This window comes from Balaenoptera musculus, chromosome 8 (assembly GCF_009873245.2).
Source record: "Balaenoptera musculus isolate JJ_BM4_2016_0621 chromosome 8, mBalMus1.pri.v3, whole genome shotgun sequence".
NCBI classification, from domain to species: Eukaryota; Metazoa; Chordata; class Mammalia; order Artiodactyla; family Balaenopteridae; genus Balaenoptera; species Balaenoptera musculus.
In genome coordinates, this window is record NC_045792.1 from 42,249,231 (window position 1) to 42,276,580 (window position 27,350).

Genomic DNA, 27,350 nt, shown 5'->3' on the forward strand with positions numbered 1-27,350 from the left:
GGAAAGACAAGTGTTCTAAAAGTGGATGTGGTGATGGTTGCATAAAATAAATTTAAAAAACATTTATTAGAAGTCATTAAACTGTACATATTAAGTGGGTGAATTTTATGGTATATAAATTATACCTTGATTATGCTAATAAAATTATTGTAAGGCAGGGCCCCCGAAAGCTTTTTGTTTATGTAGGTTTATTTATTCATTTATTTATTTATTTTTATTTATTTATTTTAATTAATTTATTTATTTATTTTTGGCTGTGTTGGGTCTTCGTTTCTGTGCGAGGGCTTTCTCTAGGTGCGGCGAGCGGGGGCCACTCTTCATCGCGGTGTGCGGGCCTTTCACTGTCACGGCCTCTCTTGTTGCGGAGCACAGGCTTCAGACGCGCAGGCTCAGTAGTTGTGGCTCACGGGCCTAGTTGCTCCACGGCATGTGGGATCTTCCCAGACCAGGGCTCGAACCCGTGTCCCCTGCATTGGCAGGCAGATTCTCAACCACTGCGCTACCAGGGAAGCCCTATGTAGGTTTTTTTTTAATGTCAGAATATGCCACATTAGAAATTAAAACTAAAAATAATTATTAATTTACTAAATAATTAAAATAACATTTATAGAACCATCTTAGGCCACAGGACAAATAATCTCTGAATATTATTTTAAATATAATCTTGACTTCACAGACTCCCACGGTTCTCAGAACCACACTTTGAGAACCTCTGTTGTAAGGACATGTTTCCTGTGGGGTTGGGATGGGGAAGAGAATGGTCCAAATGTGGGGCTGCCTGGGCCCCTGGACACCAGGCCTGTACCTTGTTGCTTGATCTTCTGGGTCCTGCAAACTAAGGACACTGCACAGTGGCCATCTTGCACCCCTCCTAAGGCTCTGTAGCTGTACCGGCAAAAGAGCCTGCATTTTCCACCACTTCTTTCTCTCCACCACAGACCATAAAAAGCTATAGTAGCAAGTTCACAGTGTGCTTCCAGCCTTATGCTTTCCAATAAGATTTTTTCTTTTAATTGCCCATCTTCGTACAGCCTAAATGTATCATCTTTTTTTTTTTAAATAAATGTATTTATTTATTTATTTTCGGTTGCATTGGGTCTTCGTTGCTGTGCATGGGCTTTCTCTAGTTGTGGCAAGCGGGGGCTACTCTTCATTGTGGTGCGTGGGCTTATTGCAGTGGCTTCTCTTGTTGTGGAGCATGAGCTCTAGGCACACAGGCTTCAACAGTTGTGGCACGTGGGCTCAGTAGTTGTGGCTCGCAGGCTCTAGAGAGCAGGCTCAGTAGTTGTGGCGCACGGGCTTAGTTGCTCCGTGGCATGTGGGATCTTCCCGGCCCAGGGCTCGAACCCGTGTCCCCTGCATTGGCAGGTGGATTCTTAACCACTGCGCCATCAAGGAAGTCCCTAAAAGAATCATCTTTAATGGATATAGGCTCAGTCAGAGATTCTAAAATTATGGTCCAGCACCAACAGCAGCATCTCATAATTTGTTAGCTATGCAAACTCTGTGACCCCACCTCAGATCTACTGAATCAAGAATCTTTGTGGTTGAAGCCTAGCAAGCTGTGGTTTAACAAGCCCTGCAGGTGATTCTGATGCACCTACTAGGGTAAGTCAGTCTTGATGATTAACATCAAATCTGACCAGGATCCCTTCTTATAAAGGAAACAAAGCACAGCTGGGAAGGGCAGCTTCTTTTTGCCCTCTCTCGTCTCCTCCCCTTCCTGAATGTGGACAGTGGGCAGAGATACAGAGAATCAGTTCCTGGTGTTGGGGGCAGACAAAATCAGGCAACAGGGGTTCCTTGAGAAGAAGCATCAACTAGAAGGTGAGAAAAGTGAGTTGTATAAAACAAAATTACCTTGCTTCTGATTACTGTTAGTTTGTCTTTCCCTGTAGTTTGAATTAAGCCTTTAATCAAAGTTCCATCCTCACCTCTGCCCCTTGCTTGAATAAAAATTAGACCAGGACCATATTATGTGGAACAAACCCACCTGTGGTCACCTTGATGGTAATGGGGGTTATCCAGAAAACCTTCAAAGAAGTGGAATTGGAGTGAGAACTGCCCTCTGCACCTGGAGACTCCCCTCTAGAACACTTTGGCAGGTTCTGAGTTTGCTCCTATTAATGAAAGAGGCTTCATTATAGTTCATTCAAATGTCTGTGAGTACCATAGGGATAACCATCTACATCCCCTCTTCTAATACAATCTTGCACTCATATTTTTGCTACTTGCAAAAAATCTGTAAAGTACAAAATAACAAAAATAAACTATTTTAACCCAGAATACATAAGTAGCCTTTATTAATGATTTTGTTAATATTTGTTAATATTTTTGGTATAAATGTTTTTTTTTAATTTTGTGTTCCATTGGAGAAAATTTTTTTAAGAAAATTAGCCAACAAAATTTATTGGGATTGACTGGTAAGACTGCTTTTATATATATTGAAAGAAGGATTGAGGGGAAGAGAAAGAGAAAAGATTCGCATGTTGTGATATCAGTTGCAGTTTTGATATCCTTCTTGGGAAAAATTCAGAAGCAAATCTTCTAGGGATTAAATGATGTTTTCAAATGTATTTCACATATCACAGCAATTTCTGTATATTTTTGAAAACCTCTGAGTGTGAGTGTGTGAGCTTGCAGGCACACATGCAAATGAGAAGGGGAGAGAAGGAAGTCAGATATTCCCAACCTTCTGAAAGACTTTTTAATCTTTGAGGGGATCTTGTCTCTGGAGAAAAATAGCAAGAAAAAGAGGCCATGTTTTTCAAGGATAAATGAAATTGGGAAATTTTTTTTCTCTTTTATCTGCTTTTTCTTTTCTTCTTTTTTTTTAATTGTGAGAAGCTGGTTTCAGGTAAGTGATAGGCTAAGCAGGGGTGATTATTGATGAAAGATTTCATACAATGGCTTTGAAAGGAATAGTACAGATGGTTCTTTTTACTGTTATCTTTCACTGAATTGGTGTGTATAAAGGAGGAAATTCATCCAATTTGTTCTTGTGGTTATTCCTTCCCTGTTTCTGTGAGTTTATTACTTATTTCAAGGAACAGAGGGGAGAAGAGCCCCACTTAGAAACTTTGGCACCAGGAGCTTTCTTAAATGTCTATTTTCATGTAAACCCAGGATGGGGCTTGTGGGCATTCCCACCTAGGAATACTGTACTCATGCTGCAGTGACCAAATCTCCAAAAGAATGAGGAATGGGGAGAAGCTATGAGAAGCTCTGCTCTGTGTAATAGTAGGGTGCTTGTTCTCAGTGCTAGAATGGGGACGATGATCCAGAACTCCCTAATCTAAGGGAGCTGTATTCAGAGACAATTGGCAGGCTATGGCACGATCAAGCAAAAGGAAAGCTGAGTCCTGGTTGTGGGCTGAGTTGGGTCTTTGGGAGAAAAGAGGATCCCAGGACTCACGAACTCACTTCTTCATGCTTTACTATGCCTAGAGTGCTCACACAGCTTCAGTATGTCTCCCATCTCTTTGTGGCTCCGCTAGGAGCCTAAAGGGATCCTGATGTCATCTACCTCTAAGGGCAGCTGACACCCTCTGTGGCTCTGAGAAACTCTTATTAAAAGCCACACCAAGGTTCAAGAGCATGGTGGAGCAGTCTAGGGATTCATTTTAGGAGGTGTGGGAGCATAAAAAAGCATTTCACTACTACCCTACAAATTGAGAACTAAATGAAAGAAGCCAACTAACTAAAGCCCACCTCCTTGATTGTGAGTTCCTTAGCTGAGACCTTTGGCCATTTCCTACTGTGTCTTTTTTTTTTTTTTTTTTTTTTTATTTATTTTTGGTCGTGTTGGGTCTTCGTTTCTGTGCGAGGGCTTTCTCTAGTTGCGGCAAGCGGGGGCCACTCTTCATCGCGGTGCGCGGGCCTCTCACTATCGCGGCCTCTCTTGTTGCGGAGCACAGGCTCCAGACGCGCAGGCTCAGTAGTTGTGGCTCACGGGCCTAGTTGCTCCGCGGCATGTGGGATCTTCCCAGACCAGGGCTCGAACCCGCGTCCCCTGCATTGGCAGGGAGATTCTCAACCACTGCGCCACCAGGGAAGGCCCGATCAACACATCTTATGAAAGTGAAGAGCAAGAGCTGAGCCCTGGAATGTGGGTAGAGACATTCCAGACTTTTGTACTGAGATCTGGGCCAGACCGAGGACTGAAGGAGAAGGAAAAAGATTTCAGAGTGATTTTGTCAGACATCCTGGTTCAGTAGGGCCAGGGTAGAGGTGCATATAGGAAGACAGTCAAAAGCCTGTGGCAAGGACAGGGCCTGTTCCTTCACAGCAGAATGGTAATATAGACACTAGATTTCAGCAAAGAGATGCCATGTCTCAGAGCCAGCATCAGAAACTTCCACAATCCAGAAGAGTGGGAGGTCATAAGAACTAGCCTGACTGTCCCTTCAGAGTATGGGAGGCACGGGGACTGTGAGAGTAGAACAATTTCTGTCTGAGAGTGGGGGCAAGTTTCAGTCTCTTCAGGCCACACTTACTGGTAAGGTCCAGTGGATGACTCAGCTATGGGGTTTTAACATCTGTCTATTAAAGGCAGGATATGCCACCCTCTACTCAGAAATACTCCCATGGACAGAAGTCCACAAGGCCCATATTAATAAGACTTTCAGTGAAATATGGAGACATCAGAAGGGGCTTCCTGCAGAGGAGAGGTACTGACCTTCTTCCCCACTCAGTCCTAGAATCACCAAGTCTTTTCCTGGTGCTCTATGAGGAGATGAACATCTCTCCCGTTCAGTATTGTGCACATCTGTGTCAACACTCTTTCACTATGTTGTATTCAGAGTAATTGTCCAGTTGTCCTTGAAGGGCCCCCCAACAGAAAAAATATTTACTGTGCCAATTTCCCAGAGAACTAGAGATGCATTTAATAGAAATCTGGAGCTTGAAATGTGGAGCTATCTCATTGAATCCACTATATCCAGGGCCCTCACTCTCTGGATGCAGATCCCTGAGATCAGCTTATTAGGAAGAGCAGATATAGCGGGTTTTATTCCTCCCCTCCTCACCCCCAAATAGACTCAACAATATATCCCATCCCTCGTTCTCTTCCTACAATGTAACTTCAATACTGCTCCCCATTGAAAGTGTTCCGTCCCTTTGAACCTGGGTAGGGTTGTGGCAATAACAGATGAGATACTCTGTGTTGCACAAAAGGTAGAATAACTTCCATCTGACAGTATTGGGATCCTTGCTCTAGAAAGCTAACTACTATGCTGTGAGGAAGCCCCCAGGCAACTACATGAAGAGGTTATATGAAGATATTCTGGGCAACAGCCCCAGCTGAGGGAACTCAGAGAGCGTCAACTGCCAGACTTGTGAGTGAGGTCTTCTGTTTCCAGTGCATGTTCACTTACCAAGAGAATGACCAGTAGGTGGGTCTACAGACCCAACAGACTCACTATACTCTGGGATTTTCCAGAGCTGCATTTCTTACCTGATTCTCATTAGTTCCCAGTCTAACATGAGGTGATAGTTATGCTTCAGGTCTCCAGGTATCAATTAAAACTCATACCCTGTGTGAAATCAAGATGTATGCATCTTCCCATTTTCCTAATGAACAGTCACTTGAGTTATTAGTCATAGGTCCCTTTGGATTAGGACTGGGTAATCATTACAGTATATAATACTGTGTCATGGTGTCACAGGGAACTTACTCCTAGGGATGTGGTCACCTCATCAATCAAGGAGTTCTAAGTCTGAAAATTGTTCTCAGTCCTGTTCTCAGTCCTGGGAACTGGAAAAAAGGATCATTACTTTAATTGAAGAAAACAACCCTCTGCCTCCTGATAACACTTCCTTGATTTCTTTCGATTATATCTTAAAGCAGTATTCTTGGCTTCTCTTGTATCTATTCTGCCCCTGGGGATCCTATTCATTTTATTAACCATCTCGGCAATTCCTTGTGGGTCAAGCCATCTTGGTTCCTGCTCAGTCCTTGCTAGTCATTACAAAAATGCAGTCTGCTGGCATCTGGCGGTTAAATGCCCTATCATCTGATTGATATCAGTAGTCAAGCTCTGTAAACACTTTTATCATCATCCCAATCCTGGAGAGGATAGCTACCACTGAACTTCTTTCTGATGCTAGATCCCTCTCACCAGCACATTTGTGATAACCTTGGTGAATAGTGTATTCTCTTTATTGACAAACACAATGCTATGGTTGACCTTCTGACCTCATAATATATCCACTCCAAGATACAAATGTCTTTTTGCCTTTTAATCCTGTCCTGTCCCATCTTACAGAGCAATTCAGGCATTTCATTGTTACTAAGCATGGGCCATTGCTTTTTCCAGGCTTGTAGGAGCCTGCAAACATCAAATGTTCTAGTCTTCTAATATCCTTCCAAAGTGTTATATCCTATATCCTGAGAAAGTGCCCCCAGACCAATAAACTCTCTCTTATCCTGTTTGATGTTCTAGCCCCCTTGATGAAGCATCCTCAAAATCCAGTCCTAAGGGGACTCTCACACTTTCTTCAAGTACATGCTGGATAATTCTCCCAGCTTCTTTAGGATATAGTATCTTAATTCTCAGGCTAAATGTCTTCATGGTTAGGCTTTGCTGAGACTTAAGGAAGCCAGGAGAGGAGGTGGGGCAAATTTTGAGGGGGTTCTCTATTGACTCTCAGGGGAGAAACCTCTGCAGTGTCTCCCTTCATAGTAGTTCCAGGTTTAATAGGAAGAGTGAGACATTTCTGTAATCTTTGTGGATCCAGAGAAGTCTTGTCTTCTGTCTTGTCAGTCTTTTCAGTTCATTTGGATAAATATCTCAGAGTGAAATTGCTGAGTTGTGTGATGATTCTTTGTTTAGTTTTATAAAAACAAAACAAACAAACAAAAAACAACTGCCAAATTGTCTTCCAAAGTGACTGTACCATTGTTCACTCCCACCAGCAGTAAAGGAGAGTTCTTGTTGCTCTGCATCCTTACCAGCATTTGATGTTGTCAGTTTTTAAAAATTTTATTTTAGCCATTCTAATAGACATATAGCAATACGTCATTGTGGTTTTAATTCCAATGCCACTAATGACAAATGCTTGAGCACATTTTTATGTGCTCATTTGCCATCTAAATATGTTCTTTAGTGAAGTTTATATCTTTTGCCCATTTAAAAAATTGGGTTGTTTGCTTTCTAATTTTTGAGTTTTAAGTATTCATTTTATATTCTGAATATGAGTTCCTTATCAGTTGTTTGACTGCAAATATTTTCTCACAGAGTGTGGCTTGGTTTACATTCTTATAATGATATCTTTCAGAGAGTGAAAGTTTTAAATTTTGATAAAGTCAAATTTATCTGTATTTCTTTCATGGATTGTGCTTTTGTTGTTTTATCTAAGGCTATTCTTTCTCCACTGAAGTGCCATTACACTTGTAAAAAATCAGCTGACTATATTTCTGCAGGTCTCCTCTTTACTTTCTGTTTAGTTCTAATGATCAGTACGTCTATCCTTTTCTCAATACTGTGTTGTCATAATACTGTGGAATTCCACTAAGTTTTAAAATCAAGTAATGTGAGTATTATGATTTTATTTTTTTAGGATTGTTTTGGCTATTCTATTTGTTTGGTATACCATAACAAATTTTAAAAACATCTTGTGGATACCTACAAAATTTTTCTAGAGTTTTGTTAGAGATTACACTGAATTTATAGACCATATAGAGGAAGATTACCATCTTATCAGTATTAAATTGTTCAATGTATGAACATGATATGTTTCTCCGTTTATCTAGATCTTTCTTTTCTTTCATCAATGTTTTGTAGCTGTTGCCATGCTGATCCTGCACATATTTTGTTAAAAATGATAACTAGTTAATTCACTTTCTTAAAATTTAAAATTATGTGTTCAGACATAATTGACAAAGAATAAACTCCACATACTTAAAATGTACAATTTGACAAACTTTTGATATATGTAAACACTTTCAAAGCCACCATCACAGTCAAGACAATGAACATATCAATACATTACCTGCAAAATTTCCTTTGTCCCTTTAATTTTTTTTTATTGTAGTATAAAAACACTTAACATGAGATCTACCCATTTAATACATTTTTAATTATATAACACATTATTGTTAAGTATAGCTATAATGTTGTATATCACATCTCTAGAATTTATTGCATTTGGTTAATTCACCTTTTCAAGTTATTATAAATGTGAGGTTCAAAAAATTCAAATACAAGTTTTTCATTACTTGTGTATGGGAATAAAATCAACTTTTATATATTGACCTTTTGTTCTCTGACCTTGCTAAACTTACTTATTACTTCCAGGATTTTTTTAGTAGATTCTTTGGGATTTTCTACACTCACAGTCATGTCATCCATGAATACATATAGTTAGTTTAAAATATACCTCTTTAAATAATCTTCATCCACCTTCAGTAATACTATATTACTTTTCATGTAATGTAAAATCCTTATAATATTTCCAATTCCTCTTTTTCATTTCTTGTGTCATTGTCATAAGTTTCATAAACACATACATTGTAAAACTATTGCTTTAAACAGTAAGTTATCTTTTAAAGAAATTAAAATATAAGAGCTTACATTTTGTCTTTATTGAATTTCCAGTGTCCTTCATTTTTTTGCATGTAGATCAGTTTTCTTCCCAGCATCATATGCTTTTGTCTGAAGAACTTCCCTGTGTATTTCTTACAGATTAGGCCTGACGGCACTGAATTCCCTCAAGTTGTCTTTTTTTGGAAAATTCTAATATTTATTTTACTTTTGAAGTATATTTTCACTGGATATAGAATTGTGGGTTGACAGTTGTTTTCTTTCAGCAATCTAAAGAAGTCACTTACCTGTCTTCTTGCTTGCATGGTTTCTAATAAGGTTTCTGCTATAATTTTTATCTTTATTCTTCTGTATGTAATCTTCATTTTTCTTTTTCCTATTTTGGTGGCTCCCTTCAAGAATTTCTCTTTGTTATTGGTTTTTATTCAGTGTGAATATGACTTGCCTGAGTGTGTTTTTTGTTTGCTTATTCATTTTGTATTTTTCTGTTTGATATTCTCTGAATATCGTAGATCTTTTTTTTTAGTGTCCGTCACTAATTTTGGAAGAGTCTCTAAAATTATTTCTTTAAATGTTTCTTTTGCCCTGTTATATCTTTATTTTCCTTCTGGAAATCTAATTACACAGATGCTAAACAATGTTAAACAGCATTTAATGTTGTCATTCTGCTCTTTGATGCTCTGTTTTGTTTTAATTTTTTACTCTTTGTTTTTCTCCTTTGTGTTTAGTTTTGGTATTTTATATTGACCTACCATTATGGCCACTGATACTTTTCTTTCTTGTATTGTATCTACTCCTGAATGCAAACACAAAATTCTCTGCATATATTATATCTTATCAGATATAAGATATATGATATATAAGATATATTATATCATCAGATATTCTCTGCATATATTATATCAATCAGATAGGCTTGCCAGATAGACAAGCCTATCTGACTGTCTTATAGTTTTCATCCCTCTCCTGAAATTACCTATCTTGCATGTTGTCTACATTTTTTATAAAAGCCTTTAACATACTAATCACAGTTATTTTAAATTCTTTGTCTGATGGTTCTAACAACTGTGTTGTATCTAAGTCTGGTTCTGATGACTGCTTTGTCTGTTCAGACTACATTTTTCTTGCCTTATGATATGCCTCATAATTTTTGTTGAACCCCTGACGTATTACATATGACAGTTGATACTGTGCTAAGTTCTTTTTTTATGTGGTAGTGAGCACAAACTTTCTTCTGTTAGGTCTTTCGTATAGGGATTTATGTTAATTTAGTCAGAAATTGGCCTCTCCAGAATTAGTTAACTCTTGTTCAGTGTCATTGTTAAGAACCCAGTTTCTTTCCATCTTTTTGTTATCCTTAGACTATTGGCTTTTCTCCTTAGGCTAGTTCACGTTGTGACCACAAGATGGCTTTGCAAAAGGGTATTGTATCCAAAAAATGTCCAGAAACAGAAAAAGCAGGGGTTTTTTTTAATTCCACGCATCTCTTCTGAAGCAAGAAAATCTTTTCTGGAATTGTCCTAGGAGTCTTAGTTTCTTATTTCATTGGCCAGAATTGGAACAAATACCCTGTGCTAACCAATCAGAGAGAGGAAAAAAGGGGAAAATTGTGATAGTTTTGGACACAGTATGACCCACTGCCTATGAATGAGCCCAGAACCTCTGATTTCTTTGTCTTTGAAAGAGAGATAATATATGTGAAAAACACTGGATTTCTACTAGGGAAATGAGAAGTAGTGCTGGAGGCCAATGTTAGAAAATAATAATGCATTTTACCAGTCTGTAGGACTCTCTTTGTGCCTCGCCATCCTATTCAAAACATGGCCTGTCCTCCTATGGTACATATGTGTATTAGTGAGAGAAGGCTCAAAGTTCAACTCACATGCCAAGGGTAAAGAATGTCCTTTCCTTTTATCTTCTCAGAAACATGGAATCTGCTTTCACGCAGTGTTTCCCCAGTGAGTTCATCTGCTCCATCTGCAAGGACAATTTCACAGACCCTGTCACCATTAGCTGTGGGCACAGATTTTGTACTCCTTGCCTCTGTCTCTTGTGGGACGATGCCCAGACAGCTACTTGCTGTCCTGTGTGCAAGGCAATATCTCCGAAAATGGACTTCAAAAGCACTCTTCTTGCTAAGGAGCATATTCTTCCTACCAGAGAATCAATTGTCTGCCAGTTACCTAGCTCTGCCAAGCAGATGTGTAGGATACACCAAGTGGTAAAGCTCTACTTCTGTCAAGCTGACACGAGCCTGCTGTGTTTGTTCTGCTCTCATTCCCCAGAGCATGCCGCGCATGAACACTATCCAATAAAGCAGGTTGCAGAGCACTACAGGGTAAGTAATATCTCTGAATGCACTTTGAAATGTGGACGACCCTGTATCTGATTGATAGGCAATGAGGCAAATACATTGATTGTTATTATTATTTTATGTAATAAACAAATAGAATTTCTGAACACCATGTGCCAGGCACTATTCTGAAATCTGGGGATAAAGCGGTGAAGAAACTAGACAACATTGTTGCTCTCCTGAAGTTTAAATTCTGTTGGGCTGAAAGAGAGGAATGATGATGAAATTGATGAGGATTAGGGTGCTGGTACTTCAGTGTAAGTAACGTGGTGGATAAATCTCTAGTTTCAGTAACAGTCATTGGCTCCTACAACCATGATTACGATGACCCTGTTCTAATTATAGCAGATTTAGAAACACTGGCCAATATTTTCTTATAGTGCCATAGGAAAACTGAGGGCTAATATTTCACAATTAAATATAAAGCAAGATTCACTTCTGAAAATTGACCAGGTTACTACAATATCAGTGTTAGATTCCTCAGATAATAGATTACATTTTCTAAATTTAGGCATTCTATTTTTGGTTGATCTCTCAGATTTATCAGTTAGTGTTCCCAAGGAAAATCATTGACATCTCTGCTCTCTTTACTGTTTGTCCCATGTTCATCCCCTTCTATCTTCTTTTAAGTATCTGAAATGTACTACCTTTGCTTTTCTAGTACTCCAATTTATAGTTATTTTGCAGGAGAACCTTCTGATGCAAATGAAGTCTATTTGGAAAAAGAAAAAAGAAAATCAGAGCAATATAAAAAAAGTGACCAACATATTCAGAGTATGGGAGGTAAGCGGTAGACCCTGTATCCACTGGAACCAGCTTGGGACAAATATCCTCATAACTTACAGTGGAAGAACTTGAATTAAATCATAATGTCCCCTGAGTGAGTGATCAGAGAGAGCTACATATGGAAAAACATGACCTTCAATGTAGGATTTCATGTTGAATGAACCCAATATGTAACTAAAAGATTCTTCCTGATTTTCTTGATAAAGCAATGTCTACCACTAACATTGTACTTCAGCAGGGACAAGAAAATGCAGTATCACAAAACAAAAGGCAATGGTCACTGGGATGGAGGTAAAAATAGAGTTCCGTAGGAGATTAATAAACTTTGAATGTTAAGAAAAGCTTCTCAAACAAGTAAAAATCATCCCAATGCTAATGTGTTAGTAGAATCTATAAATTCATGGGTATTTATGACACAGACACCTAAGGGACAAGAAAGCTAAAAATGAGACAAATCATGGAATTGTCTGGGACCTGCAAGTAGCTCCTATTAATTAGTACATAGGGTATGAAGCAGGCAGTGAGAGTTATGGCTAGAAATGTAATTATAGCCATGGCAAGACTGTGAACGCCTACCTAAGGATTTTGGGTTGTATCATTCATTGATTCCCATATATGAACTGCGAACCTGAAACTGAAGGTTTAATAAAAATAAACTACATTTTTATTTTCAAAGAACTCAATCACTTCTAAAGAAGACATATCAACAGGCTATAGTAGAGAATATGTCATTAAACCGAAACCTGTATACAGTGCTGTGAAAATACCAAAGGCAATAATAAAATTATCTTGATCATTTAGGATGGATTTCCTAATAAACCACTCATTCATAGGAGGGCATATGATGCATTGCTCACTGTTCTAGGCCCACAAAGAGATACAGAAATGGACAAAAAGAGGAAAATCACTGACCTCAGTTGGTTATAATCTAATAAGAGAAGTCATGTAACAAATAAAAAAGAGTAACATTTATAATACCTCACGTCTGTAAAGTTCTTGGGAGAAAATTAAAGCAGGGATGTGTATAAATAGTACAGGTTTGGGGAGAAAGTATGCTGGTCAGGGAAGACTCATTATGAGCGTTACATCAGGGTAGAGATCTAAAGAAGCAAAGGGAGTGAACCAGCAGCTCTCTGAGAACACATCCTTCTGGAGCAGAGAAAACAGAAGGTATGGTCCAAAAGTTTGGGTTCCCCCCTCCCCCCCGCCACCAAGTTCAAATGTTGAAATTCTAACCCCCAAAGTGATGGTGTTAGGAGGTCATGCCTTTGGGAGGTGATTAGGTCATGAAGGCAGAGTCCTTATGAATGGGATTCTTATAAAAGAAGCCCTGTGGAGGCTTGCCCCTTCTGCCATGTGAGGACACAACCAAAAGATGACTATCTAGTCAAGACATGGAAGCAACCTAAATGTCCATCGACAGATGAATGGACAAAGAAGATGTAGTATATTTATACAATGGAATACTACTCAGCCAAGAAAAAGGATGAAATAATGCCATTTGCAACAACATGGATGGACCTAGAGATTACCATATTATGGGAAGTAAGTCAGAGAAAGACAAATATCATGTGATATCACTTATATGTGGAATCTAAAAAAAAATGATACAAATGAACTTATTTACAAACCAGAAATCGACCCACAGGCATAGAAAAAAACTTATGGTTACCAAAGGGGAAAGTGGGGGAAGGATAAATTAGGAGTTTGGGATTAACATATACACACTACTATATATAAAATAGATAAACAACAGGGACCTACTTTATAGCACAGGGAACTATATTCAATATCTTGTAATAACCTATAATGGAAAAGAATTGGGAAAAAACAGAACATAGATATATACATATATATATATATATGTATGTATAACCAAATCACTTTGCTGTATACCTGAAATAACACAGTATTGTAAATCAACTACACTTAAATAAAAAAAATGCATGCATATGGTAAAAAAATGAAAACCAATTATGTGAATGTGCTTTGTAAAGTGGAATATATTTTAATCATTATTAAGCAAAAAAAAAAGAAAAAAAAAAGATAGCTATCTAGGCAGTGGCTCTCACCATACACCAAATCTGCTGGCACTGATCTTGGATTTCCCACTTTACTGAACTGTGTGAAGTAAATTTCTGTTATTTATAAGTTATGCAGTCTATTGTGCTTTTGTTATAGTAGCCCAAACAAACTAAGACAAGTATTCTATACATAACACGTAGACAATAGATGATAAGAGAAGAATAAAACCATCCAGATACATGATCTAATTTAATCCAATGTCACTGCAGGGTTTTGTAAATCTACGGATGGTGATGATAGGAGCTGAATACCCTAAGGTATATCAATATCTCCAGGAAGAAAAGCAAAAACACTTAGAGATGTTGGCAATTGAAGGCAAGATCGTTTTTCAGCGACTCAGGAGAAATGTAGCCAGAATGGTTCATATGGGGAAACTCCTGAGAAGAATATATGAGGAGCTGAAGGAACTGTGCCTTAAAGCAGATGTGGACATGCTCCAGGTAAGGACTAAGGAAGGACGTTAGGGTGCTGAACACCAGCCAGCTTGGAAAGCATTTATAGCCACTGAAGTTATATCCTTTTTGGCCTCCATTATTTTTCTGGTTCCAAAGTCCAGATTCTTCTTCTGCCTCTGTGATGGCGGGTTTTGCTCCTCCAGTATAATCTGGAGACGAAACATCACTTTTGCCTTATATGGAAGAAGGATAACTATGTGGAAAGGTTCAAGTAACAGATCCAGAAGAAAATCTCTCAAACCTTCTTGTTATATTCCTCTACTATACAGTTAGCCTTCCATATCCCTATAGGTTTCACATCCGAGGATTCCACCAACTGCCGATGGAAAATATATTTTTTTAAAAAACCCAGAAATTTCCAAAAAGCAAAACTTGAATTTGTCAATGTTGACAACTATTTACATAGCATTTACATTATATTAGGTATTATAAGTAATCTAGAGGTGATTAAAGTATACAGGAAAATGTGCATACATTATATGGAAATACTGTGCCATTTTATATAAGAGATTTGAGCATCCATGGATTTTGGTATACAAGGGGTCCTGGAATGAATTCCCCTCATATACTCAGGGACGACTGTATTTACAGTTTCTGACCAGCTGCAAGAGAGCAGCTTGTGAGCAGATAATTTAACTTTGTATGTGTACTTGGTAATATGTGTGAATATGGGATGTATGCCTTCTTTCTGTTGTGAAGTTCTAGCTTTCACACCCTTATAAGAACTTTGGGGAACGCTGTGAATCCTGCTGTAGATTACAACAAAGCACAGCCATTCGTGTACCCTAAGAACATCTTCTGACTTTCAATTTTATCAAGATTATGATTTTATCACCTGTATGTAAATGTGAGACTGGGTTTCATCTTTTTAAGGATAAGGGAAATGGCAAATGATTTTCCCCAAGGAAGAAAACTGGAGATAGTGAATTTCCCAGTATAATCTCATATCCTCAAACTAGACTAAACAAACAGGAGAGCTTGTGCTGAAAGCTAAGCCTTCCTTTCTTTCTCTTTACAGGGTGTGGGAGACACAATGAAAAGGTAAGTTTGCCCCTCTATTCAAATCATGGTAATTGTGATAGTGATCAGGTTATTTCTGTTGAGATGGACCCTCCCTTTTTAATGAGAAGTTTCTTTCTGTCTGCGTTTATTCCTTCCTTCTCTAAAAGTCTGCCAGGTTTTATATAGTCTACCCTTAGGTGAAAGTAGGGTTGAGGGGAGTGTAGGTTCAGTTGCAAGCCTTACTGTAGAAGTTGCAAAGAGACAACTATTTTTCTTGCCCCTAATTTCCAAATTCTAATTATTGATATTTGAGGATTATTCCTGGTCATCTATGGGAAAGGCAGATAAGCTCAGAGAGGCAGCAGGTAGACGGATGCTGAGACGAGGAGTGAGGTAGAATCATCAAGAAAGAACATAGAGGGGCTTCCCTGGTGGCGCAGTGGTTGAGAGTCTGCCTGCCAATGCAGGGGACACGGGTTCGAGCCCTGGTCTGGGAAGATCCCACATGCCGCGGAGCAACTGGGCCCGTGAGCCACAACTACTGAGCCTGCGCGTCTGGAGCTTGTGCTCCGCAGCAAGAGAGGCCGCGATAGTGAGAGGCCCGCGCACCGCGATGAAGAGTGGCCCCCGCTCGCCGCAGCTAGAGAAAGCCCTCGCACAGAAACGAAGACCCAACACAGCCAAAAATAAATAAATAAATTAAAAGAAAATGAAAAAATAAATAAATAAAATAAAAATAAAAATAAAAATAAAAGAAAGAACATAGATAGTGCTGAGGTTCCATATGTATCAGATGGCAAGTTCCAACTATTTGCCACCTATTAGATTTCAGGAATTAAATGAGAATTGCTGTGTGGATCCCCTAGGGAAGCTAGAAGGGAGGAAACAGACACAATTATGATGGAGGTGACATATTCTACTAAGATTGATATGCTAAGAGCAGGGAAACAGATTGTAAAATATAATAGCAACTGTTGTGTTTCTCCATCTGAGGAGTTAAATTCACACCCTTCAAACCTAATTATGAGGATTCTGATGAAGCACCATCAATGGATTGCTAATGATACCTTTGGGCCTATTAGTAAGTGGGTCTTTTTTTTTTTTTTTTACAGGAGTCACTTAATGCAGCTGTACATTCCTCAGCCTATGGACCCACAGCTCAGTACATGGGCCATCACTGGGATGTTGGAAAGGCTTAACAGCTTCCGAGGTAAGAGGCAGCTCTCTGTGTGAAGGCAGTAATATTTCCTTCACGACTAGAGACATGCTGATGATCTCTCTTCATTGCTCTGTCTGTTCTTTGCAGAGAACAGGGAAGCAGGCACTGCTTTATAACTAACTTTATAATTTATTGTTAATTATCAGTCAGAGAAAGCTAAGTGAAGCCTGTCAAAAACAATCAATCGAATATGACAGTTTCTTATATAGTTACTTGTGGTGAGTTAAAATTTAAAAAAAAAGAACACACTGCCTTATAAAACTGCATATCCATTCAGTGTATTTCATCTTATAGTTAACTGTGGTTATATGTGGATATTCAGATTCTTAGAATCACCTTAATGTTGTTATTTAAATGTTTATCTGAATATTGAATGTAATAATTACATTTGAAAAATCACAAGACTTTTAAAAAGCTCAGAAGTATTTTTATATACAACAAGTACAACCACAAAACAAATTGAACCCATGACTTGTTGCATAGAGGGCCCCTTAAGACAAATGCAACTGAAGGGTGAGCCTGGCAGACAAAGGAGAAGCAGGCCTGAGATGGGATGAGTTGGATTCTGATTCAGCGGTGGCTCCATTAGAAATCCTAAGAGAGAAATCACTTCTAAAAAAAGGCACAAATGGGTTTTTGGTTTATTTTATTTTTGCTTGCTTAAACGTTAAGCCTGTGATCACTATTTAGGACTAAAAATATCAACAATATCATATTTAAATATAATGTATAATGTATTTATTACTATTATATTTTATTTTGTGAGAGTGGATTAATGAGAGGACTTAAGTGGATTAAGGGCCATTTTGCTATTTTCTTGACATCTATGAATGAGCTCTCCAGTTTTTGAGGAGTTAGTGAAAATAAGCCAGAGCCTGATATCCTACATCTTTATATATTCTCAAAATTTTCCTTCATCTAGTTGTACGATTAGAGATTTTCTGGCTCTTTAGATAGACAAGAAGCCCTTCCTGTTCTTTCTCTGGATTTCCAGTGACACACTGTCTAGTCACCTTTGGTAAAGTGGTGTTCTGGAGCTAGCTGGTACTGACACACTCATGGGAATGAATTGTTACAAGTTCCAGAATTTTAGGAGCAATTACTAAATGGCTGGCATCTTGAAAATGGTCAAGGTGGGCTGGAATATTCCCAGCAAATAAGACAAACCAGCTTTGCTTTGTTCCAGAGATTTGGTTGCTAAACCTCTGCCACAATACCGCCACACTTATCGATCCCTCAGAACTTTAAAACTCTGTTCTTTGACTTTGCTGTTTTCTTTTTACTAAAGTATATGTTACGTTGGATCATAAAATAAGAAATTGTCATGTGGCTCTGACTGAAGACCTGAGACGTTTGCAGTGCAGTCCTGACCATCAAGACGTGCCCCGTAATCCAGCAAGTTCAGAGAATACTCCTTCATGGGGCGCTCAGACCTTCACCACTGGCAAACATTACTGGGAGGTGAATGTGGGAAACTCTCGTAACTGGATTATAGGACTTTGCAAGGAATCCTGGACAAGTAGGAATGATATGCTACTTAACTCTGAGGATATTTTTCTACTTCTGTGTGTCAGCGTGGAGGACCGTTTCAGTCTCTTTTCTACCTTCCCACTCTTACCCCACTATATTCAAAGACCCCAGGGCTGGATAGGGGTGTTTCTGGATTATGAATGTGGTATAATAAGCTTTATTAATGTTGCCAGAAGTTCCCTCATTTGTAATTTCCTCTCACGCTCTTTCTCTTTCCCTCTCAGACCTTTCATTTGGTGTGGACCCAAATGATCAGGAACAGGTCACCAACCTGACCAAGGTCTCGGGAATTCTAGTAGCTGAGGGGCTTCTATCCTGGTGACTTCTAGAATGGGGAAAATCAATTATACTTCACTGTGTTTAACTTCATTTTACCTTCAGGAGATATAATGGCTGCATTATTTTTTAAAGTGGTGATAATGTTAACGATGTACATTTGTCTTTTCTATTTTATTTAAATAAAAGTAATCTCTTTTATTTTATTGGGTAGGATACATGTACTTTTCATTTGCCATCTGAAGTTGCTAGAGATTAAAGAATACACGGGTGTGGAAACGCAGCCAAATGCATGAACAAAAAGCACAGAGGATTCTCCTTCCAGAAAGTCCTTGTCAAAACTCAAGGGCAGCGCAGAATTCTCTTCTCCCTCCACTCATCTGGCTAAATCCTATTCCTCTTTTAATCCTCAGTTTACCAAACTAGATTAGGTCAATTATAATATGACCTCAAGAACCGCTTATTCTTTCCCTTTGTAAAACTCACAATAGATATTGGGTCTTCTTTTCTAGTTTGCAGACTGCAAGAAGCAAAGGCCAATGTTAGTCCTCTTCCCAGACACATTCCAGGGATGAAACACCAGGTTAAGGATATGAGAGACATCAAAAATATATTGGAACAAATGAATGAATGTGTAGGAAAATTATTAAAAGCAAAGGCTATATAACCAAAAAAAAGTTACTATAATGTAGACACAATTAGCAGCTCAAGAAGCGATGAGAAATATTAAATAAAGATGTGAATTAATTTATTGTTCAGGTACATGGCTCAGAAATTCATTTTAACTGGCAAAATATAGACTGTGTATGATCTGATTCCTCAATGTTGCTATTAGTAGCTCTCAATGATGAACAGAGATTTTTAGGAATATACACATATTTTATCAGAGTGGTAGTAGTATAGATAATAAGACCTAGATGCTTGGATACTGCAGTACTTTTAAGGAAGATATATAGAGTGAAAAAACCTTGAATATATATTTTCAAGGATGGACAATAAACTTTATTTCCTACATGCACAAAACATCCAAGCTGTCAACAGTCAAATTTCATTTCAAAGAGTGTTACTGACTTAGATCTTAAAACTTTGTAATCAGACATTGAAATCAATCTCTTTGGGGATGTGTTGTCCAACATAATGACTCTAGTTAACACTGATGTATGATAGATAGGAAAAGAGTAGATTCTAGGAGAGTTTATCATAAGGAAAAATTTTTTTTTCTTTTTCTTCTATTTTAGAAGAATCAATCTTTCTCTCCCCACTCCCCTTTCTCCTTCCATCTCTCCATCTTTTGCTCTCTCTCTTTAAAGAGAAGTTGCTTAGGGAATAATTTGGGGATTATATGTATTTCTATGAAGTTGTAGTGGAAAAGAAATTAAAACTAGATTTTCAGATATTTGCTTAGGGATTATTTAAAGCAATCTAATAATGCCCTCATCTTTGGAAGGGGTCCAAGAATTGTTGCATACTGAAAAGTTTTGAATTGACTCTGGCACTGGCCAAAATGGAATACATTCTCCATAGTCTGTCTCACCTACAGATTACAACTGAAAACTCTGAACTGACCATAAAAAGTAACCATGTGAGGAATGTGAAAAATTAAAACTAGAAAGTGAAATAAGGAGAGAAATTAAGACTTGAATAATTACCCACAGTGGAGGTGAGTTGGTGGAATTATTTTTCCTCTTCTCCTTCCTGGCATTGACTGAATTGAAGGAAGACTCAGTTCTCTGATCTACACAGCATGAGCATGCAGCAAAAGCTCAAACATAAACACCTGATTTCTAGTCAGAGGACCAGGAAAAGAGGTTCCTGCAAACAGAAAAGTGTGAGAGGAAATCATTTTTTTTCTTTTTATCTTTTCTTTTTCTCTTCCAGTGCTGCCCCAAGATCAGCCACTGTCAAAAAGGTGCAGTGAGTGGCAACAGTGAAATGGCAGACGGGGAAGCTTTGTCCCAAGAGAGAGCCCTTTTGTCCTTTTTCCAGAGGAACTGCAGAAAGAGGCCCCTATTGTCCAAAGTGGGGTGTGTGTGTGAAATCTTCTTAAGTGTTTTCTATTGTTGCTTTGACTTGAGGACCACCACAGTCCTAGGCCAGAAGGTGGTGTTAACTCTGGAAGAATCTCCAGTTTTCAAGGCTTGCTTATAAACGGTGTAAGGAGAAAGCAGAGAAGTCTTTAACCTGGGCTGGATTTTCCCCGCCACTGGGACAATACCAACCCCCCTGCCCCCCGAGTATTCTAAAAGTTATGCCCTGTACTGTGAGGGTTTTTCACTCTGGATAGTGGGAACTATTCCCAGCTCTGTGTGACCTGAGGTATTGCTCCATCTACCCCTTTGGGGTGGTTCTTTCCTTGATCTTGGATATTTTCCTCACAAGCATTCACTGATCTGTACTCAGGTGTAGGCTCCTGCTGTGGGACCTCTCTGGAGCTCCCTCTGTGCAACTCTACCCTCAACTAGTACTCAATCCTGGGAACTCCAGCCACCTTGGTTTTACTGAACTTCCAACCCTGTCTCTTCAACTCAGGGAGACCACTGGGCTCTGTCTGGGTTCCCCCTCCCTGTGACAAGTCTGGAAATCTCCAGGCAGTAAAATGGGACTGTCAAAGGCTCCCTTCCTTTGGTCCCTCTCTCTAAGTTTACTCTCCTGTGATGCTTATTGTCAAACGTCTGAAAACTGTTGCCTTTATATGTCACATTTCTGGGTTGTCCTTGTTTAAGATAGAAGAGCAAATCCCATCCCTGCTACTTCATTTTCGCTCAAAACAGAAGACTGAGAGTAATTTATTAAATTACAGATTCAATTCTGTTAATGGATATCCAGCTATTCATTTTACTTACTTCTATCTTCAGGGGGTTTTAGTAGTGTGTATCTTCCAAAGAATTTACCCGTTCCATCTAGACTGTCAAGTTTATCAACATTGGCCTTTGCTAGATATTTGTTTTGCTGAATAAATTACGTACGCCAGGTTTTGATGATGTTGCGGTGGGGGCTTCCATTTGAGTTTCTGGAAACTAGATTCTAAGCCCTGGTTGCACTGTAAGCTGTGGGTCCCAGCAAAGGGTGATGTGGGATGAGTGTTCCCACTCTATCCCATCCTCATGGCAGGAAGTACCCACTGGAAAGAGAAGCTCTTCTGGGTGGTTACTAAGCACTGATCTGACTTAGAAGAGGAGGAATCCCATGACCTTTGAGGCAGATGAGTCAGTGGTGGGTCAAGAAGGAAGAGGCGTGAGAATTCCAGGATCATGGTCACTACGGTCCATCAGGACCCTGACTTGCTAGGTGACTCCCAGGTTTAGATATTCCCATTCAGGGGCTAAGGGCACTGGATCCCCCAACCCTCGTGGGTCCAGTGTTTTAGCACCCTGCAGTCAGGATTGCTTCAGGATTGCTAAGCACCACCCAGTGCTTTGGATAAGAGCTTTCCTTTGGGTTTTTTTGGGCAGTGCTGCTAGGCATGTGGGATCGTAGTTCCCTGACCAGGGATTGAACCCACGCCCCCTACGGTGAAAGCGTGGATTCTTTTTAATTGATTAATTAATTAATTTATTTTTTTGGGCTGTGTTTGGGTCTTCGTTTCTGTGCGAAGGCTTTCTCTAATTGTGGCAAGCGGGGGCCACTCTTCATCGCGGTGCGCGGGCCTCTCACTATCGCGGCCTCTCTTGTTGCGGAGCACAGGCTCCAGACGCGCAGGCTCAGTAGTTGTGGCTCACGGGCCTAGTTGCTCCGCGGCATGTGGGATCTTCCCAGACCAGGGCTCGAACCCGTGTCCCCTGCATTAGCAGGCAGATTCTCAACCACTGCGCCACCAGGGAAGCCCCAGAAAGCGTGGATTCTTAACCGCTGGACCGCTGGGAAAGTCCAAGAGCTTTCCTAATTCCTTTGAGCACTTCTTAGCCCTGGTAACACCTAAGCACTGCTCTATGCAGGAAGGAACTTAAAAGTCTCCCAACATCATGTATTGAAGAACCTATCGTTTCCCCACTGTGTGTTCTTCGTCTTGTCAAAGATTAGTTGAATGTATATGCACAGGTTAATTTCCTGGCTCTCAATCCTGTTCTATTGGTCTATGTATTTTTTTATGCCAGTACCATATCACTTTGATTACTGTAGCTTTGGAATATAGTTTGAAATCAGGACATATGACATTCTTTAATGAGACTATACTTAGATTTACTTAGCCATTTCACCAGTAATGGAATTGAGATTGGCCAGAGTTTCTTTTTTATTATTATTTTGGTGATTATATATTACGTTGTTATGACCAATTTGTACCTGCCACATATAGCACTTGTTCTTGTCTAGATTATTCAATCAGGATTCTAAATATGTTCAACTTGAATTTCACTAGAGATTGATTTCCATTGATTCCAAGAGAATTGTACCAACTTTTACTCCCACAACATGAGATATTTTGGGTTCCTCTTGTCATCACCAGAGCTTAATATTTTTTAAAAAATATTATTTTGGGGGCTTCCCTGGTGGCGCAGTGGTTGAGAGTCTGCCTGCTAATGCGGGAGACACGGGTTTGAACCCTGGTCTGGGAGGATACCACATGCCGCGGAGCAGCTGGGCCCGTGAGCCACAGTTACTGAGCCTGCGCGTCTGGAGCCTGTGCTCCGCAACAAGAGAGGCCGAGATGGTGAGAGGCCCGCGTACCGCGATGAGGAGTGGTCCCCGCTTGCCGCAACTGGAGAGGGCCCTCGCACAGAAACGAGGACCCAACACAGCCATAAATAAATAAAAGAACGTGAATTTCTAAAAAAAAAAAAAAAAGGATACCATACTGCTGAAAATTAAAAAAAAATTTATTTTAATGTTATTAAAATAAAATATTAATAATATTTTAAATGTTATTTTAAAAAATATCTGAAGGTAGTGATTGTGATTTTAATTTTTATTTCTCTGATATCCAGTGAGTTTGAGGATCTTTTTATGTATACCTGCCTTTCTTTCCTGTGAACTTATTGCTTTGTCCTTCTGTGCTTGGGGTAATGGACTTATATTGGTCTTATAGATTTTCAGGTCTCTTGATATATTCTGGTCACTTATCCTTTGCTAGTTTTATGGATTACAGTGTTTTTCCCAGCATTTCTCTTCCATTAAGATGACTTTTGATAACAGAAATGCTTAATGTTTGTAGTTAATTGATCATTATTCAATTTGTGGTTATTGTTTCTTTATTAGGAAATCCCTGTGTAAAAAAGGGTCAAAAAGATTTTCTTTTAATATTCACTCCTTTTAAACTGATGAATTTGTCTTTCCCATTGAACTCAATCCACATGAAATTGATGTTCGTGGATGGCATTAGGTAAATACCACAGCAGATTTATTGAGAAGTCTATTTTACACCTACATGCAATGCGTGCCTATTCAGGCATAAATCAGACATTCATACATCAGGTGAGTTTGAGGCTTTGTCTTTGGTTCCTGTGGTCATTTTCTCCATCTTTGTGCCAATGGGCCATGGCTTAATTGTTACAGCATCCTGAGATCATAACATCTGCTACTAACATCTCAGACTATATACTTGATATTTTGACCCAGGAAAGGACACTGCTCTAATATTGCTGATATCCATGTCTAGTGTAAAATTTATATGTATACCGTAATCACTTAGAATCCTCTCATTTTAGGAATGTATTCCCAGAAATTTAAATAATCCAGTAAAGCATATATGATTACAAAGTCTTTTCTGACTAATCTTCTAGAAAGTAAATTGAACTCACTGTTTTACCTACTTACATCTAGAGTATTTTTTGGCTATTGTTCATTTCCTGTATTTTCTAAACTAAAGAAAGGACGTTTTCTTCTTTTTATAGTAAGCAAATGACTCAAAAAATATAACTGTGTATATCTTCCATGAAAATAATCTATTTTCCAAAATGTTTCACTAATTTTCTGAATCCCCAACATTCTATTTAAAATCTTAAGCTCTCTTATTAAACTTTTTTCATTAAGAAGTACATAAACAACCCTTTTGGACCATTTAGTGTATAATATTGTGTAGGGAAGACTAGCCCCCTTGGCTGATGGGAGTTCCTCTGGGATTAACAGGAGGGATGTGGGAAGCCTGGACTCTGCTTTCAGGAGTATGTGTGTGCCTGCTGGCTCCCCCGGCAGGGCAGAAATGGCAGATTGAAAACTGCCCCAGCATGTGCCCAGCCTGACCCTAGTGAACACTCCAGCCCCATGAAGCATACTTCACATCGCAGCTCTGCACTGGACCAAGGGCTGCCAGGGCCCGGGGAAGAGCTGGCTGCAGAATGCAGAGGCTTCTTGGACTGCGGAGGCATCTGAGCGGGGTGGGAGAGGCATTGCTGTAGTTTACCCAGGAGCACGTCAGGAGCAGTCCTGATCTCTGACAGAGGCCAGACTGCCATAGACCACTTCTGCGATACATGCGGAAAGCTCACGTTAGCCCGATGGCTCCACAGCAGGGCGGGGGGTGGCAGAGGCTGGGGAGAGTGATCGACTGTCAGTGACAAGAAGACTCAGACCAGAAGGTGTCTCTGAGCAGAGCCAGGTCAGCCTGGTGCTTGCACACGTGGCGCATCAGTCTAATGAATTATAATCTCAAAGAACTGAGTGACAAAAATTTGGTTTTCCTATGGCTCTTTTCTTTCCTGGCTTTACTCCAGGACCAAAGAAAGTCCCCAGTTTCTGAACTGCACAGCAGGAGCTCACAGAAAAACTCCAAGAGACCCTCTCTTTCCCGTCAGAGGATCAGCAAAGAGGCCCCTGAAAACAGAAAAGTGTGGAGGTGGGGAGTCTCATTTTTTTCTTGTTTTCTCTCCCACCCCTGACCCAAGACCAGGCTCAGTCATGAAGCTGCGCTGTGTAGCAACAGCAAAATGGCAGAGTGGTGCCAGTGGCATGGGCACCAATGGCCCTGGGAGAGCCCTTCCTTCAGGCCAGAGTAATTGGGAGAAGGGGTGTCTGTTACTTGAAGAGTGTGGGTGGAACCTCCTTTAATTTCTCTGTTGTCTTGCCTCTTTGTGCCAGAGAAGTCATGGTTGCACAGCCTGGGAGTGTGGAAGTGGGGTTAACTCTGGAAGAAATCTTGACTTTCAAAGCTTGCTTTTAGACTCTCTTAGTGGGAAGAGCGAAGTCTTTAATCTGGGCTTGATTTCCCCACCAGTGGGGCAATTCCCTTCCACGTCCTCTCCCCTACATCCCATGTAGTTCAAGGATTTCCCATTGTGGACGAGGAAACAGCAACTACTCCCAGCCCTGTGTGAGATGCAGGCATTGTTCTACTGGTTCTCTTTGGGGTTCTCTTTTCTTGACCTGCAATACTTCCTCACAAACATTAATTGACCGGCATTCAGCTGTAGACTCCACCTTTGGGGCCCTCTAGAGATGTCTGTCTCTGTCTGTCTCTGTCTCTCTGTACAGCTTTACCTGCAACCAGGCTTCAGTCCTGGGAACTCCAACCACCTTGACTCCCTGAACTCACATCTACACTCAGGGTCCCCCCACCCTGTGCTGTGGCCTAGAAATCTTCAGGCAGTAAGGTGGGTCAATCACTGGGTTTCCCTCATTTGTTTCCTCTTTCTCAGGGTTCACTGTCCTGTGCTGCCTATATAACACATTGAAATCATCTCATCATACCACATATAGTCAGAATTTTAAGTACAAAATAACATTCCTACAAATTATTACAATAAAATATTATTCCGAAAATAACATTCCTACAAATCTGATTGTATGTCTTTTCTGAATAATTTTCAAGAAAGTAAATTAAATTCATTAGTTTTATACCTAACTACATATGGAATTTTTTTTAATATTGTCTGCTTCCTGTATTTCCCCAGACCAAAAAAAAAAAAAGTGTAGTTTAAGTAGTCAGCAATTCAAGAAATATGACTATGTGTGTTGTCCATGAAAATAATGTTATTCAAATTTATTTTTGGAATCCTCAACATTCTCTTTAAGAACTTAATCTTTGGGCTTCCCTGGTGGTGCAGAGGTTGGGAATCCGCCTGCTAACACAGGGGACACGGGTTCGAGCCCTGGTCTAGGAGGATCCCACATGCCCCAGAGCAACTAAGCCCGTGCGCCACAACTACTGAGTCTGCGCTCTAGAGACCGCGAGCCACAACTACTGAGCCCACGTGCCACAACTACTGAAGCCCGTGCGCCTAGAGCCTGTGCTCCACAACGAGAAGCCACCACAATGAGAAGCCCATGCACTGCAACGAAGAGTAGCCCCCGCTCACCGCAACTAGAGAAAGCCCCCGCACAGCAACGAAGACCCAACGCAGCCAAAAATAAATAAATAAAATAAATTTTTAAAAAAAGGAACTTAATCTTCACCTTTATGCTTTTTTCATTAAAGTATAGTTAATCAATGCTAATGAATCAATTTGTGTCTAGTGATACTTTAGATCTGAGAAGTAAGAAATTTCCTAAGTCTTTGTTTCTCTGTAAATCAGCCTAATTCAGTGTTTCTCAAACGTTAGAAGTCATCAGAATTACCTGGAATGACTGATAAACTACAGATTTCAGGTCCCACTCACATGACTTTTGATTCAGGAGGTCTTGGGTGTAAGCCAAGAATTTGAATTTCTAACAAGGTTCAGGTGATGATGATGCTGTTTGAATTGGAACCAAACTTTTTTTTTTTTTTTTTTGGAACCAAACTTTGAGAACCACTGGCCGAAGTAATTTTTTTATTCCATTTTATCTTCAACATCTTCTATTCTTCTGATTCATTTTATGTCTTTTTCAGTGGCTTATAACATTTCTTTTAATGACTATTCTCACTTATTAATCAGAAATATTTGGTATCATAAGTGTTTCAAAACTACGTTCCTTTCAGAAATGTAATTTGGAAGGAAACTGTATATTATGTGAACTGTAGGAAAGATTATTGAGTAGCACACCCTAATCAAAACCCTACTGCCAATAAGACAATCATCTCATCTCATTTATTAATTTATTCACTCATCAAATATTTTAGTGCCCAGACACTGGGCATTATCTGTCTTTATCTGCAGATAAAGAGATTATCTGCTGGGAATATGGCACTGAACACTTCCTTTACCTCTTGCAATTTACACTATTATGTAAGAAAAGACCAGAGTTTATAT

General features: G+C 39.5%; 2 protein-coding genes across 7 annotated transcripts in view; one reads left to right on the forward strand and one right to left on the reverse strand.

The window, feature by feature from the left end:
• LOC118900210 (N-acetylated-alpha-linked acidic dipeptidase 2) overlaps window positions 1-27,350 on the reverse strand; it is a 140,504-nt gene that overhangs the window by 110,765 nt on the left and 2,389 nt on the right. For 2 of the 4 annotated variants that reach the window (XM_036862570.1, XM_036862566.1), the window contains exons 2-4: window positions 25,202-25,345; window positions 10,426-10,520; window positions 1,994-2,120 (exon numbers count right to left, since the gene is read on the reverse strand). The gene's annotated coding sequence lies outside the window, so the exon portion shown is untranslated. Of the gene's footprint in view, window positions 1-1,993; window positions 2,121-10,425; window positions 10,521-19,898; window positions 20,062-25,201; window positions 25,346-27,350 lie in introns of all 4 variants that reach the window. The other 2 variants (XM_036862567.1, XM_036862569.1) reach the window with 2 other exon arrangements.
• Window positions 1,684-18,448, forward strand: TRIM77 (tripartite motif containing 77). Of its 3 annotated transcripts, XM_036862574.1 has the most exons (7): window positions 1,684-1,827; window positions 10,467-10,881; window positions 11,584-11,679; window positions 13,977-14,207; window positions 15,241-15,263; window positions 16,337-16,434; window positions 17,732-18,448. In XM_036862574.1, exons 2-7 carry the CDS (start codon window positions 10,471-10,473, stop codon window positions 18,223-18,225), a joined length of 1,353 nt encoding a protein of 450 aa, XP_036718469.1. In that variant the 5' UTR covers window positions 1,684-1,827; window positions 10,467-10,470; the 3' UTR covers window positions 18,226-18,448. The 3 variants fall into 3 exon arrangements, with proteins under 3 accessions (XP_036718469.1, XP_036718468.1, XP_036718470.1); XM_036862573.1 differs by lacking the exon at window positions 1,684-1,827 and having other exon boundaries at window positions 10,360-10,881; window positions 17,732-18,225; XM_036862575.1 differs by lacking the exons at window positions 1,684-1,827; window positions 13,977-14,207 and having other exon boundaries at window positions 10,360-10,881; window positions 17,732-18,225.